Here is a 14,261-nt window from a genome sequence, read left to right as displayed (position 1 = left end):
AAGGAATTCATTACGGACACATTTTATTACATAAGATCTAGTCCAGATTCCAATGTCTCCAGTTGTCCCTGAATGGCTACGATTTATAGCGGTTTTATTCTTTGTTCCAGGCTCCAGAAGATAGAAGTGGGATCAGGTGAGCCTAGATCTAGTCCAAGATCAAGCACCCATTTCTACTTATCATGTTTCTTTTGTCTCCTTTCATAAAGGCCAGCTTCTAAACTTTTCTTGCTCTTTCATGACATTTAAAAATATAAAACCATGTGAGACTGTGGACTGTGAGAAACAAACTGAGGGTTTTGGAAGGGAGGATGTGGGGACTGGGTGAGCAATGAATCTTGGAACGCTGAAAAAAATAAAATAAAATTTTAAAAATACATAAAAATATATTTAATTTTTTATTGTACATTTTCCTATTGGGTATAAACATCGAGAGAGCTTTACAACAAGCTCTGATATGCCAGGCACCCAGGTTCAATGGTTCCCAAATTTACGACATTGACATGTTTAAAGAATCCAGGTGGATTTTCATGTAGCGTGTCTCTCGATGTGGGTTTATCAGATGTTTCCTCATGACTAGGCTCAAGCTGTATAGTTTGGCAGGAACCACAGACCAGGTGTTGGGTCCTCACATTATTTAGGGAAGTACCCAGTGCTATTTCTTTCTCCCTGTCTGGGGACCTGGAATTCTCAACTTCAGATATTTCTGGGGAGACCAAAGGATGGGGTGCCTGAGGAAGAGCAAGTAAGGGCTGCTTGGGCAGATGGTTTTGCCGGTGGAGGGTGTGTGGGCTGTGATGTGCTGGGTCAGAAAGGCTATGGTGCTTTCCAGGATGTGCAGAGGGACATAGTCCCATTCGGTTCTCACATTCCGCTCTCTGCTTCCCTGGGTTGGTGCCTTCCCACTTGCTAGCTGGCTTCCAATGAGTTTCTGCCACTTTGAGTGCCTCAGGAAGGCTCAGAAGGTGAGAGGGAGGTAGAATCAGAAATAGGTGGCTGTCATAATCCCAGAAGCTCTCCTGGGGCCATTAACAGGCGGCTGGGGTTCCAGCAGCCGTGGTGGCAGAACTTTGGTTGGTATTGTCCAGGCTTGGAAGGAACCCTCTCGGACCCCATCAGCTCCTTTACTTGCTCCAGGTCTCTCTCCACTTCCCCGTGAGTCTATATGCACAGCCTTCACATCCTCATTCATTCACCAAACACTGAGCACCTCACTTTAGGGTCCTCCTAGACTGTGACCAGATGATCAGTGTAAGCTCCCCACTTCCCGCAGCAGAGACATGAAGAAACAATATCACAGACCGGGGAACTCGGATGGGATGTGAAAAAATACAAGATGTTCAACCTCACCAACAATGGGGAGCTGGAAGCCCCCACGAGATCCCATTTCACTCATCACCCAAGGTGGAGGAGGAAGTCTGGCGACAAGACTTTTGGAGACTGTAGAACAAAGACACCCTTATCTATGGCTGTGGCAGGGAGAGCAAATTGGCAAGATCACTTTGGAGAATAACTGACAATATCTGGAAAGGCTAAAAAAGTACATATTCTAAAATTTAGTCATTCTTAGCTTTGCACTGGCAGAGATAAAGAGCATAGAGATGTGCGCTATGGGAAGCATAGTGAGCCCGTGAGAAGGTGTGATCAAGAATGTATATGGTAGAGGGGCGCCTGGGTGGCTCAGTGGTTAAAGCCTCTGCCTTCAGCTCAGGTCATGATCCCAGGGTCCTGGGATGGAGCCCCGCATCGGGCTCTCTGCTCGACAGGGAGCCTGCTTGCCCCCTCTCTCTCCCTGCCTCTCTGCCTACTTGTGATCTCTGTCTGTCAGATAAATAAAGAATGTATATTGTAGATAAGCAAAATATGGTGCATCCATACAATGGAATATTACACAACCCTACAAAGGAATGACAGTCTGACTCAGGGTACAACACGGATGAAACTTGAGGACATTATGCTAAATGCAGGAAGCCAGACACAAAAGGACAAATACTGTATGGTTTCACTTCTGAGCGGTCTTTAGAGGAGTCAGATGCATAGGGGTAGGAAGTAGATGGTGGGAGTAAGAGGCTGGGGGAGGGGATGGGGAGTCAGTGCGTAATGATCACAAGATGAAGAGTTCTGGAGATGGTCGGTGCGAATGTTATACAACAATGTGAATGCATTTAACGCCACTGAACTGGACACTTAAAAATGGTTGAGATGGTAAATTTTACATCATGTGTACTTGACCACCATAGAAAATTTAGAAAACAAATCATGAACAACACTCCTCCTAATAGTGGAAAATTGGAAAATACTTAGATGTCCATCACCAGAAAAGTGGACAAATGCATGAGGGTGTATTTCCACAATAGAATATTCTATCACTCTGGAAGCAAATGAGCTAGAGACTTGTGTATTGATCTGAATCTTAAAATGACTATTTTTATGAATCTTAAAAATATAATTCTAAGCAAAATCCAGGAAGTTGCAGAGGCATGTGTAGAGTGACCCTATTTACATAAAAAATTGTAAGACCCATAGGGTCATGACAAAGGCTGAATTTAGAATAGTGGTCACCTTGGAGGAGGGAAATAATGGGACAGGGAAGGTATGCACGGGATTTTCAATTGTATCTTCGATGCTTTATTTCTTAAGGTGGGTGATATTTGTTATATTATAAAGAATACTTTTCCATTTTTTTCTTTTGACCTGTATGACTATGTTTTTAAGGTATACCTTATGTAATAAATGGCATATATGTGAACACAGAAATTGTTGAGTCCTGATTATGCATGGCCTGTGAAATTATTACCATAAACAAGATACTGAACATTTTTGGAATGCCTGAAATCCAAATGCTTCTCTTCCTGTGTGTGTGTGTGTGTGTGTGTGTGTGTGTGTGTGTCTGTTTCTCACTCTCACTCTCTCTGTGTGTCTCTCTCTATATCTTTGTCTTGGTCTCTCTATATCTCTGTGTCTGTGTCTTTCTGTCACAGTCTCTCCTTATCTCTGTCTCTCTCTGTGCCTCTGTCTCTGTGTCTGTACTGCTCTTTGTCTCTGTCCATCTCTTTCATACATTTTTTTAATAATTTTTTTTAAGATTTTATTTATTTATTTGACAGACAGAGATCACAAGTAGGCAGAGAGGCAGGCAGAGAGAGAGAGAGGAGGAAGCAGGCTTCCCGATAAGCAGAGAGCCCGATGCGGGGCTCGATCCCAGGACCCTGAGATCATGACCCGAGCCGAAGGCAGAGGCTTTAACCCACTGAGCCACCCAGGCGCCCCATCTTTCATACATTTTTGATGAAGTTCCTGGTTCTTGTCCTCTGTTCTCCAAGAAGAATGTGGGAACAAGTAGAAGGATCCACTGGCCTGTATCTGGGTTCTGTCTGCAACGCTCAGGCTGATGTCACCCCTTGGACATCCCCTGGTGGATATCCTCCAGGACTTCCAGCCTCCCTGATATCCTCCCACCCCCGAAGCAGAGCCTGGGTGTTGTCCAGCCCTCCCACCCACCCCCTCACTTCTATGGCCAATAGATTACCACTTCCTGCTGTTCTTTCTTCCTAAAATGTCCCTCCTTCCTGTCCCCTCCTATCCTCTCCAGCCCCCTGCCTCTTCTCTGTCTCTCGGACACCGAGTCTGTGCCCTCACTGGTCACTCTCATATCTCCTCTTTCTCCCCTACTCCCCAGGACAATCCCCAAAGTAACCTTGTAACCAAGTCCAAGCTCCCTACAGGACAAGCCAGTAAGTGGAGAGGTAAGTTGTTGGGGTAGGAAAGTGAATTTATTCCTCAAACCAGGAAACCGAGGATGGTGGACCACCGTCTCAAAGAGCCATCTCTATGGATATGAAATTCGAGCTGCTTTTATGTTAGCAAAAGGGAGAAAAAGGAGGGCATTGCAGTCAAAAGATAACTGACATCCCAGAAAGGTCATGAAACTTCTTTGTCTTGGTCAGTTGATCCTTGGGTGTAGGAATCTGGTCATGTCTTTCCTGAAAATCTCGAACCTAGTAAGTCATTTCTGTTCGTTCTTTCTTATCTCCTCAAGTGAGGTAGGTTTCCGGTAAAAAAGCAGTTTTTGCAGATCTGAGCTGCAAACAAAATTCCTTGATGGTTAACAAGCCTATAGAGCTCTTCAGAAGTTTCTCAGCTGTGGTTCCCAGCAGAAAGAGAAATAGAAGCAATATGGAGTCAGACCGTCTAATTTTCTCCCAGTTACGAGCTCACTTGCCTCCCTGTCAGCAATCATGCAATAGCTCTTCCCGATGACAGCTCACCTGTGCTGAGGGCTCACTGTGTGTGACTCTATGCTTATGACTGTGTCTGAATCTCCAAGGTAGCTACTGCTAATCCTATTCTCTAGAGGAAGACTTTGAGGTGCAAGGAGGTCAAATGGCTCGGGTCTATTTGCTTCCAAAGCCCATTCCTATAATACAGCATGACATAGGTTTTAGCATGGCTTACACACATAAAGACTTTCTGGTCCCATTCATACACTGTGGGGACTAACTAGTCAGGACTCAAGAGAGGCAAAGTTACTAGTTCAAGGTCACACAGGGGGTCTAGCTATCTTCAGAACTCCTGCTTTTTCTTTCTGCACTCACCTGGCAGGTGAGATATGACATCAGGCTCCAAGCCCAGGGTGGTCCATGCACCTCTGGCTTCTGGATCTGTAGTTGAGTGGTGAGCTGGGTTGCATGGGGAATGGGGCCCAAGGTTTTGAGTGATGGGGAGGTGGGTCTTTGGTCCCTCGGGAAGAAACTTTAGAGCTCATGCCCTGATCCCATTGCTCTGGGCTGAGCCCCTGAGTGCTTTGTTAGAGATCCAGATGCCAAATAATTGTCTGCCCTAAAAGGAACCCGTGCTAGATATGGTCTCTTGGGGAAAGTGAGCAACACTCCTCATTTCTTTCTTTTTCTTTTCCTTACACTTCTGTGGAGGCCTTGATCTCTGAAGCATTTTTCTTGGGGAGAACTTTCTTCAATGGCCCTCGAAGTGGCAGAATTCCCTTGGAACGTTTGCACCCTTGTGACAAATCCATGGTGCTATTCTGCTCAAAATCTTACCATGGTCCCACCACCAGGAAGCACATCCACATTTTTTTTAACATAACATTTTATTTAAAAAAAGCATTTAAGCCATATATTTATTTATAACTTAGGCACATCTACTATAGAGAGAAGACATAATAATTCATAAACCCCATCCTATAAATAAATATTAATTTACAGAAAGCAAGAATAAAATAAACCCTATTTAAATGGATTTATAATTATGGGAACTCCATAGTATTCTTAGCTTGCACTTCAAGGCACATATCTGGTTAACATTAGTGTATATGAATCTGTATATATAATAGTCTTCTCGATGTTTTCAAATTTTTCTGTGGGGAGGCTGACTTCTATCCTGGCTGTTGCAGTTATCAATCCCTTTGTAACAAATAACCCCAAATATATTTTTTTTCTAAAGAGTTTATTTATTTATTTGACAGAAAGAGATCACAAGTAGGCAGAGAGTGAGAGGGAAACAGACTCCCCGCTGAGCAGAGAGCCCGGTGCCGGTGCCGGTGCCGGGCTTGATCCCAGGACCCTGAGATCATGACTTGAGCCAAAGGCAGAGGCTTTAACCCACTGAGCCACCCAGACGCCCCAAGAAATAACCCCAAAGTAAGTGGATTAAAACAGCAACAACAACAGCATTTATTTTGCTTATGAATATCTTTTTTTTAGATAGAATCCCCCCCCAGCTTTATTAAATTATACTTGAGTATATATTTAGGGCATGCAATGGGATGGTTTGTTATGTATATTTGTTATAAAGTGGTTACTCCAATCAAGTTAATACATTCATTATCTCTCAAAGTTACCAAAGTTCTGTATGTGATGAGAACACTTAAGACCTGTCTCGGGGTGCTTGGGTGGCTCAGTTGGTTAAGCAGCTGGCTCTTGATCTCAGCTCAGGTCTTGGTCTCCAGGTCCTGAGTTCAACTCCCAAGTTGGACTTCACATAGAGTATGGAGTCTATTTAAGAAACAAAAAAAGACCTGCTGTCTTAGCAAATTTCAAGTGTATGATCAGAAGTATTAACTATAGTCTTTTCATTGTACATTAGGTCCTCAGAACTTATTCACCTTATAAATGAAAGTTTGTACCTTTTTTTAAAAGTAGGCACCACATCAAGTGCAGAGCCCAATGTGAGGCTTAAACTCACCACCGTGAGATCAAAACCTGAGCTGAGATCAAGGGTCAGTTGCTTAATTGACTGAGTCACACAGAGGTCCCAAGAAAGTTTGTACCTTTTGACCACATCTCCTCATTCTTCTTTCTTCCAATCCTGGCATCCACCATTTTGCTCAGTTTCTGTAAGTTTGACTTTCCCTCCCTCCGTCCCCAGATCCTGCGTATAAGCGAGATTATACAGTACTTTTCTTTCTCTGCCTGGCTTATTCCACTTAATATAATGCCCTCAAGGTTCATCCATATTGTCACGGAAAGTATTATTTCCCTCTTATCTGTATCTATAGATCTATATCTGTATATCCACATTTCTTTATCCATTTTTCTGTTGATGGACACGTACGTTGTTTCCATATCTGAGCTATAGTGAATAATGCTGCAATGCGGGCACCTGGGTGGCTCAGTGGGTTAAAGCCTCTGCCTTCGGCTGAGGTCATGATCCCAGGGTTCTGGGATCCAGCCCTGCACTGGACTCTCTGCTTAGCGGGGAGCCTGCTTCCCCCCCTCTCTGCTTGCCTCTCTGCCTACTTGCGATCTCTCTTTGTCAAATAAATAAAATCTTAAAAAAAAACAATGCTGCAATGAATATGGAAGTGGAGCTATCTCTCTGAAACACAATGCAAGATCCCTGATGAACATGGATGCAAAAATCCCTCAACAAAATATTAGCAAACTAAATTCACTAGCTCAGTAAGAAGATCATGCACCATGATCAAGTGAGATTGACCTCTGGGATGCAAGGAAAGTTTAACGTTTGTCAATAAATAAATATGACAGAATGCTAACAGAAGGGAGGGTAAAAACCATATGATCATATTATTAGATACAGAAGAAGCATCTGAAAAAACTCAACATCCTTTCATGATAAAAACTTCCAGCAAGTTGAGTATGGAAAGAATGTAGCTCAACGTAATAAAGGCCATATACAACAAGCCTACAACTAACATCATGGCCAATAGTGAAAGGTGGAAAGCTTTTCCTCTAAGATCACAAACAGGACAGAGATGTCCACTCTCACCTCTCCTATTCAACATGGTCCTGGAAGTCCTACCCAGAGCAATTAGACAAGAAAAAGAAATAAAGGACATCCAAAGTAGAAAGGAAGTAGTAATTGTCTTGGTTTGCTTATGAATTTTAACTTAAGCGGTGCTTGACAAGGCCGGCTCATCTCTTCCATTTGAAGGCTGAGGGCTGGAATCATTGGAGACAGTGTATTCTGGTTGTTGGCCGCACTTCAGCTGGGACTGGGCTGTAGAACTGTAGAACCTACAGATGGCGTCTCCATGCGACAGCTTGGCTTCCTTACAACATATGGCTGGGTTCTGAGAGCGAGCATCCCAACAGGACCAGGTGGAAACTGTATGACCTTTAATGATACAGCTTTGGCAGTCACATGGGGCCACTCTGCCATTGTCACAGTGCCCCCCTCCCCAGATTTAAGGGGAGGGGATTTATGCCTCACTTTTTGATGGAAAAGTATCAACATCACATTGCAAGGACAATACGTGGGATGACAGACATCGGTATGGTCATCCTTGGAAAATGCAATCTGCCAACGTCTCTGATTACGATCTTTTCCTCTCACACTTTACCCAGTGAAGGATCCTAACTTTAGTTATTTTCTTAAGCATGATATTTGCATTGCTAAAATTAATTTTGTCCTGTGGATTCTTTTCAAGAAATTTTCTTTAAGCCACTTGTCCATTACATGAATGTTGGTTTAGTGAAATCTGGATACTCAAGCCATTCATACACTTTACCAAGCATGTGGACTCCTATAACACAAATTAAGACTAATGTATATATTATATATATTATGTATAAAGTATACATATATAATATATATTTACTATATATGTATGTGTATACATACATATATAGTCTCTCTATATTTTTAAAATATATTTTATATGTAAATATATCTTTTCCTCTATAAAAGTATTTTCCTCTAGAAAAAAGAGGAAGTGATCTCTTGAGGAAAAAGTGGACGTTTCTCTCTTGAAATCATTTTGTAACCATGAGTATATTACTTGTTTAACCTTTAGCTGGATACTTTGAACATGAATAGACTTTACCATTAAGTAAAAAAGCAAAAACATAAATGACTTCCACTGGATTTTTTTTTTAACTCAAGAATGAGTCTTTAATACCAAAGTGAATTGTTTGTTTTTTCAACTTATTTTGAAATAGTTACAGATGCACAAGAAGTTTGAAAAATAGTACATGAATTCTGCATACCTTCCACTGAGTTTCATCCAGTAGCTACATCGTATATAAATATAGTACAATATCAAAATCAGGAAATTCATATTAGTACAATGTATCTATATAGCTGCATGCAATTTTATCACAGGTGTGGACAAAATTGTTATTTTGAGGGTATCATAGACATGGAATCGCACAGTATATAACCTCTTGTGATTGATATATTTATTTTTTTGCACTCAGCATAATGCCCTGAAGATCTGCTTAAGTTGTTCTATGTATCATGGCATTTTGTTCCTTTTTTTATTACTGGGCATGTCATGGGCAAATTATGCCCCTCACTCCAAATTCATATATTGGTGTTCTAACCTCTAGTAAAACAGACTATGACCTTATTTGAAGATAAGGTCTTTATAGAGATAAACAAGTTTAAAATGAGTTCGTTAGACTGAGCCTTAATCCCATATGACTGGTGTTTTTATAAGAAGAGGACATCTTCCCATGGAGATAAACACAACGAAAAGATGATATGAAGACACAAGGAGAAGACATCTATGAATCAAGGAGAGAGGCCTGAGATAGACCTTCCCCTCGTGGCCATTGGAGGGAGCCAACCTTGCCAACACTTTGATCTCAGGCTTCTGGCATCCAGAGCTGGAAGAAAACAAATTTCTGTTGTTTAAATGACCCAGTCTATGGTACTTTATTCAGTTAGCCTTAGCAAACTAATACAGGATAGAATATCATTGTATGGGTGTACTGACACTTGTTCAACCATTCACTTACTGAACAACATTTGGGTCATTTCCAGTTTTTGGCTATTCCAAATAAAGCTGCTCTGAATATTTGTGTGCAGGTTCTTCTGTGGGCTGTATTGTCATTTTTATAAACATTAAAGCCAACAATTAGTGAAATTGATGTAACATTTCATTTGGTAGCGATTTCTTTAAATATTTAATGATTTCAATTTTGTAGTTTTACTTTTGTGCTTTGGAGCAAAACTCTGCTTTGCTCTTTTTCCATTTTGTTTTCATTTCCTAGATCTCAATTATTTCCAGAAGCTTCTGGGATGCTGCAGAGAGTTAGTGGGCAGTGTCCACCTTTGAAACTGGGGAAAAGAAATAAGGGCCTGGTTAGACTCTCTGGTGAAACATGCCTCTGGAGAATCTTGGGAATGATTCTCTTGATTTTGAAACACTAACATCCCCTAGAGCTTGGTTTGGATTACACATAATGAAAGAGGGTGTCCTTATGAATGGGGTTGAGGAATGAATTCCTCTACATTTATGTTTATTATCTTCTCAATGAATTGATCCTTTTATCTTTATGAAATGTCCTTCTTTGCCTCTGATAATTCTTCTTGCTTTCAAGTCTGTTTCTCCTGATATTGATGTAGACAGGCCAACTTTCTTATGATTCTATTTTCATCATTTGGTTTCCATACTTTTGTAAGAAATCCATAGCCAAGGAAACTAGAATCGTCAATAAGCTTATAAAAAGATGCTCACTCTCACTAGAAATCAGGGATATTGAGAATAAAATAATTAAGAAATATAATTTCCCACCAGGAAATTGGCTAATTTTGAAGTTTTACCATTCAAAATGGTGCTGACATAGTTGGGAAAATGACCACTTTCCTCCGTAGGTGATAGTATTTTCAAGGTACTTTGGCAAAAATCTATTCAAGCAAAAATGTGTGTACTTTATGGTGGAGGAATTTATCTTTTATTTTATTTTATCTTATTTTTTTGAGAGAAAGAGAGCATGCATGTGAGTGGCACAGAGGAAGAGGGAAAGAGAGAATCCTTTGGTTTTTTTTTTTTAAAGATTTTATTTATTTATTTGTCGGAGAGAGAGAGCATAAGTAGAGGGAGCAAGAGGTAGAGGGAGAAGCAGACTCTCTGCTGAGCAAGGAACCCAACATGGGACTCAAACTCAGGACCCTGGGAACATGACCTGAGCTGAAAGCAGATGCTTAACTGGCTGAGCCACCCAGGCATCCCAAAGAGAGAGAGAATCTTAATTAAGCAGGCTCTACACTCAGGGTGGAGACTGATGTGAGGCTGGATCTCATGACCCTGATATCACAACCTGAGCCAAAATCAAGAGTCAGAGGCTTAACTGACTGAGCCACCCAGGTGCCCCACAACTCATTTTTTTGAGATTTCAGATGGGTGTGAGACAGAGGAAGAGAGGGGGAGGAGGTGAGAGGCCCAGTCCTTCTGACAGGGTCAGTGGCATAGAAGATGTAGGAAGAGCCGGAAACAGGTCTAGCATCATTTTCCCCACTGAACATGCTTACAGCCTCTTATGCCTATATTCATGAAATGTCTAAGAAATAAAACTAATCCGCCCCTCACAACAATAAATTTTTTTACAAATATTATTTATTTATTTCAGAGAGAGAGAGAGCGAGCAAGAGAGAGTGCGGGAGGGTAAAGGGGGTGGGAGAAGCAGACTCCCCACTGAGCAGAGTCCCTGATGCAGAACTCGTTCCCAGGATGCTAAGGTCATGACCTGAGCTGAAGGCAGATGTTTGACTGAGCCACCCAAGCACATACAACTGATGAGTTACTGAACACTACATCTGAAACTAGTGATGTACTATATGTTGGCTAATTGAATTTAAATAAAAAATTTTTTTTAAATGTAATCAGGGGTGCCTTGGTGACTCAGTGGGTTAAAGCCTCTGCCTTCAGCTCAGGTCATGATCCCAGGGTCCTGGGCTCTCTGTTTAGCAGGAAGCCTGTTTCCTCCTCCTCTCTCTCTCTCTGCCTGCCTCTCTGCCTACTTGTGATCTCTGTCTGTCAAATAAATAAAATCTTTAAAATAAAATAAAAAACATAATCAGCCCCACAGAACTTCACTCTTTTCTATGTTCCCATCACTCTACCCACTGCAGTGGAATATTTCTTTAAAAGTATCTCAAGTTTGGGAAGAAATATGCACACATCCAGTCCATTTTTTTTTTTGTAAGTTCAGGGAAGCTTTACTGGATCTGGGAGGAGCAAGGGTAGAAATGAGAAGGGAAGAGCAATAGAGAAGATTCGGGTCCTTCTGGTTTGTTCTTACTAGATTGTAAAACTGCATTAAAACATGCCTTCCCCACCCCACTCACCTGCCTTGCCCTGAGAGCAGCAAGACCATGATAACGGTCTGACCATCATCTCACCTATGACCTCAGAGTGATCCACCCAATGATGACAGTGGTCAAGAGGAGACAAGAGACGTCTTACCACCATGCTATATCTCCTTAACTCAATTTTTACAATTTCCTTTCTAGTCTTCAGAAGCATTTGCCAGTTGGAAGCATTGTGATATACTGAACATGGACTCAGATATCTTGGGTTAGAATCCCAGCTTCCCTACTTTCTAGCTGGGGGACCTTGGGTAAGTTGTCTAAACTCCCTGTGCTTCAGTTTCTCCATCTATAAATAAGACAATAATAGTATGTACTCACGGGGTTGTTGAGGGCATATGCTGTGATAATAGAAACCCTGCTGGTTTTACAGATAAAAGTTTATTTATTGCCCATATAAATTCCAGTATGGGTCATCTCTGATCCATACTATACTACCCTGGTACTCTTCTGTAGTCAAGTTATGATACATTTATTGTAGTGTTGTGTAGTACAAGTCGTACAGTACATCTCTGATACCTATATTGACTGGTCCAGACAGCTCTGAAAACGGAGCTTAGACTGAGATGTGGGCTTGGTGACATAGTTCAAATACTTAAAAGCCCCCATTCAATTAATCCCTTTTTTCGACACACACATAGATTGGCACCCATTGCTCAAAATGCTTAGGCTGACTTGTCAACTCAGCCTTCGTATGCACAGGAACAGCTCTGATTCCTACACATTTGGTAAATATCTCTGTAAAGTTAAATTTCAAGGATGTATCTTTCTTCTGGAAATCTTTAATTGTGTAAATTTAACTCTTGTACCCAATGTTGATGACAACAAAAGTTTAAAGATGGCAACATCCCATATTAGATGGCCTTGATATTCAGGTAAGAGTGGGCCTCACCATCTTACATCTCTGCTTCATAGTAATTGAGACAGTAAAAGTAACACATGCTTGGGCTGCCCAACCAGGGTCATCTTGAATGACAATCTTCCACTTCTGTGAAACCTAAAAATAGGACTCAAACAAAGATACTGCTGAGAACCAACATGGGAAGGGACTTATAGAACATCACTGCCAAAGCACTAGCCCCTATATCTCCTTTCTTACTTGGATTTCAGAGATTAGGTCCCAGACCCGCCACTCATTGTGCATAAATGTATAAGAATGGGGTGTAAGCCAGGACACTAATGCATGGCTGAAATATTCATGAGCTGTTGGGTTAGTATTATTTTGGTAAAAATTTCCTTCTGTTTAAGAATGAAAAAAAAAAAAACCCTAGCAAATAGACCCTCCTCTTGTTTAAGTGATTGGGTTCACTATTTTTGTTTTCTATAAACCTTCAAGAGAAAAAGCAGATCTGGGGGGAGAAAAGGAGTTGGTTATAGTATACCTTGCATACATGAACTGCAAACGAGACAGGCCTCAACTGTAAGGGAGGGTCCTAGGAACACCTCTTTGACCTAAAGCCAGTTCCGCCAAGGACTTTGACCAAAGCCATTCGAACCTCTCGGTTTCTCAGGCTATAGATGAGGGGGTTGAGTGTAGGGGTGACAAGGCTGTAGAAGAGGGAGACCACATTATCTTGCTGTGGGCTGTGGTATGTACCTGGAACCATGTACATGAACACGGCTGCCCCATAAAAGAGCCCCACCACAGTGATGTGTGAGGAGCAGGTGGTAAAGGCCTTGTGTCGGGCCTCGGCAGAGTGCATGCGGAGAACAGCCCTCAACACATGGCTGTAGGAGGTGGTGATGAGTGACAGGGGCAGCAGCAAGATCAGCACCCCCGAGATGGACAGCGACAGCTCATAAGCAGAGGTGTCTGCACAAGACAGCTTCAGCAGGGCAGGCAGCTCACAGAAAAAGTGATCCACAGTGTGTGAGGCACAGTAGGGGAAGTGCAGGGTGATGGAGGTCTGGATAGAGGCCACAAGCATACCCGACAACCAGGAGGTGCCCACCATGAGCAGGCAGACCTGACGTCTCATGAGCACAGGGTAATGCAGGGGGTGGCACACGGCAACATAGCGGTCGTAAGACATGAGGGCTAGCAGGACACCCTCAGAGACACCCATCAGCATCAGGAAGAACATCTGAGCTGCACAACCCCCAAAGGAGATGGAACCCTCTCCCTGCAGGAAGTCAGCTGCCATCTTGGGGATGGTGACCAGTGGAAAGCCAACGTCCAATAGGGAGAGATGACTGAGCAGGAAATACATGGGTGTGTGGAGCCTGGAGTCAGTGTGGATCAGGAAGAGCAGGATGGCATTGCCCAGAAGGCCTGTAGTGAATATGATAGCCACAAGGGAGAATAGGACCAGATGTGGCCCTGAGTGGCTGAAGAGCCCCATGAGAGTGAAGTCTGAGATCACTGACTGATTTGATTCTCTCATCCTCCAGGAAGAATCAGACATCTGTAGGAAGAACAGGATATTTGGAAGGCGTCTCAGTGGGTAATAGTCTTGTCTTACATGCCAAATAAAATTGTTTGGTAGTGGTTGCTTAAAGCCTCAAGAAGGATGAGGAGCACTTTCAGTCTCAGTAGAAAAAAAATCACTGATTTATTATGTCTGCTTTGGTCAGGAGATAGGGAATAGGAAATTCTTGTCTTGGTCCTCCAAGCAAGCACAATCCACCAATATTTTCAGTTGAACACTCTCCCTGAGCTAGGAAGTGCAAGTTAGTCCCAGCAGAATATT

The 14,261-nt window shown here is 42.3% G+C and overlaps 1 protein-coding gene across 1 annotated transcript; it reads right to left on the bottom strand.

Moving 5' to 3' along the window:
- Positions 1-13,004: 13,004 nt before the first annotated feature.
- LOC123932200 (olfactory receptor 2Z1-like) lies at positions 13,005-13,955 on the bottom strand. Its single transcript, XM_045989953.1, has one exon. It carries the CDS (start codon positions 13,953-13,955, stop codon positions 13,005-13,007), a length of 951 nt encoding a protein of 316 aa, XP_045845909.1.
- Positions 13,956-14,261: the final 306 nt, after the last annotated feature.

This window comes from Meles meles, chromosome 20, assembly GCF_922984935.1.
Source record: "Meles meles chromosome 20, mMelMel3.1 paternal haplotype, whole genome shotgun sequence".
Lineage (NCBI taxonomy): Eukaryota > Metazoa > Chordata > Mammalia > Carnivora > Mustelidae > Meles > Meles meles.
The sequence above is the reverse complement of the archived record's forward strand: the minus strand, read 5'-3'. Positions and strand labels throughout refer to the sequence as shown.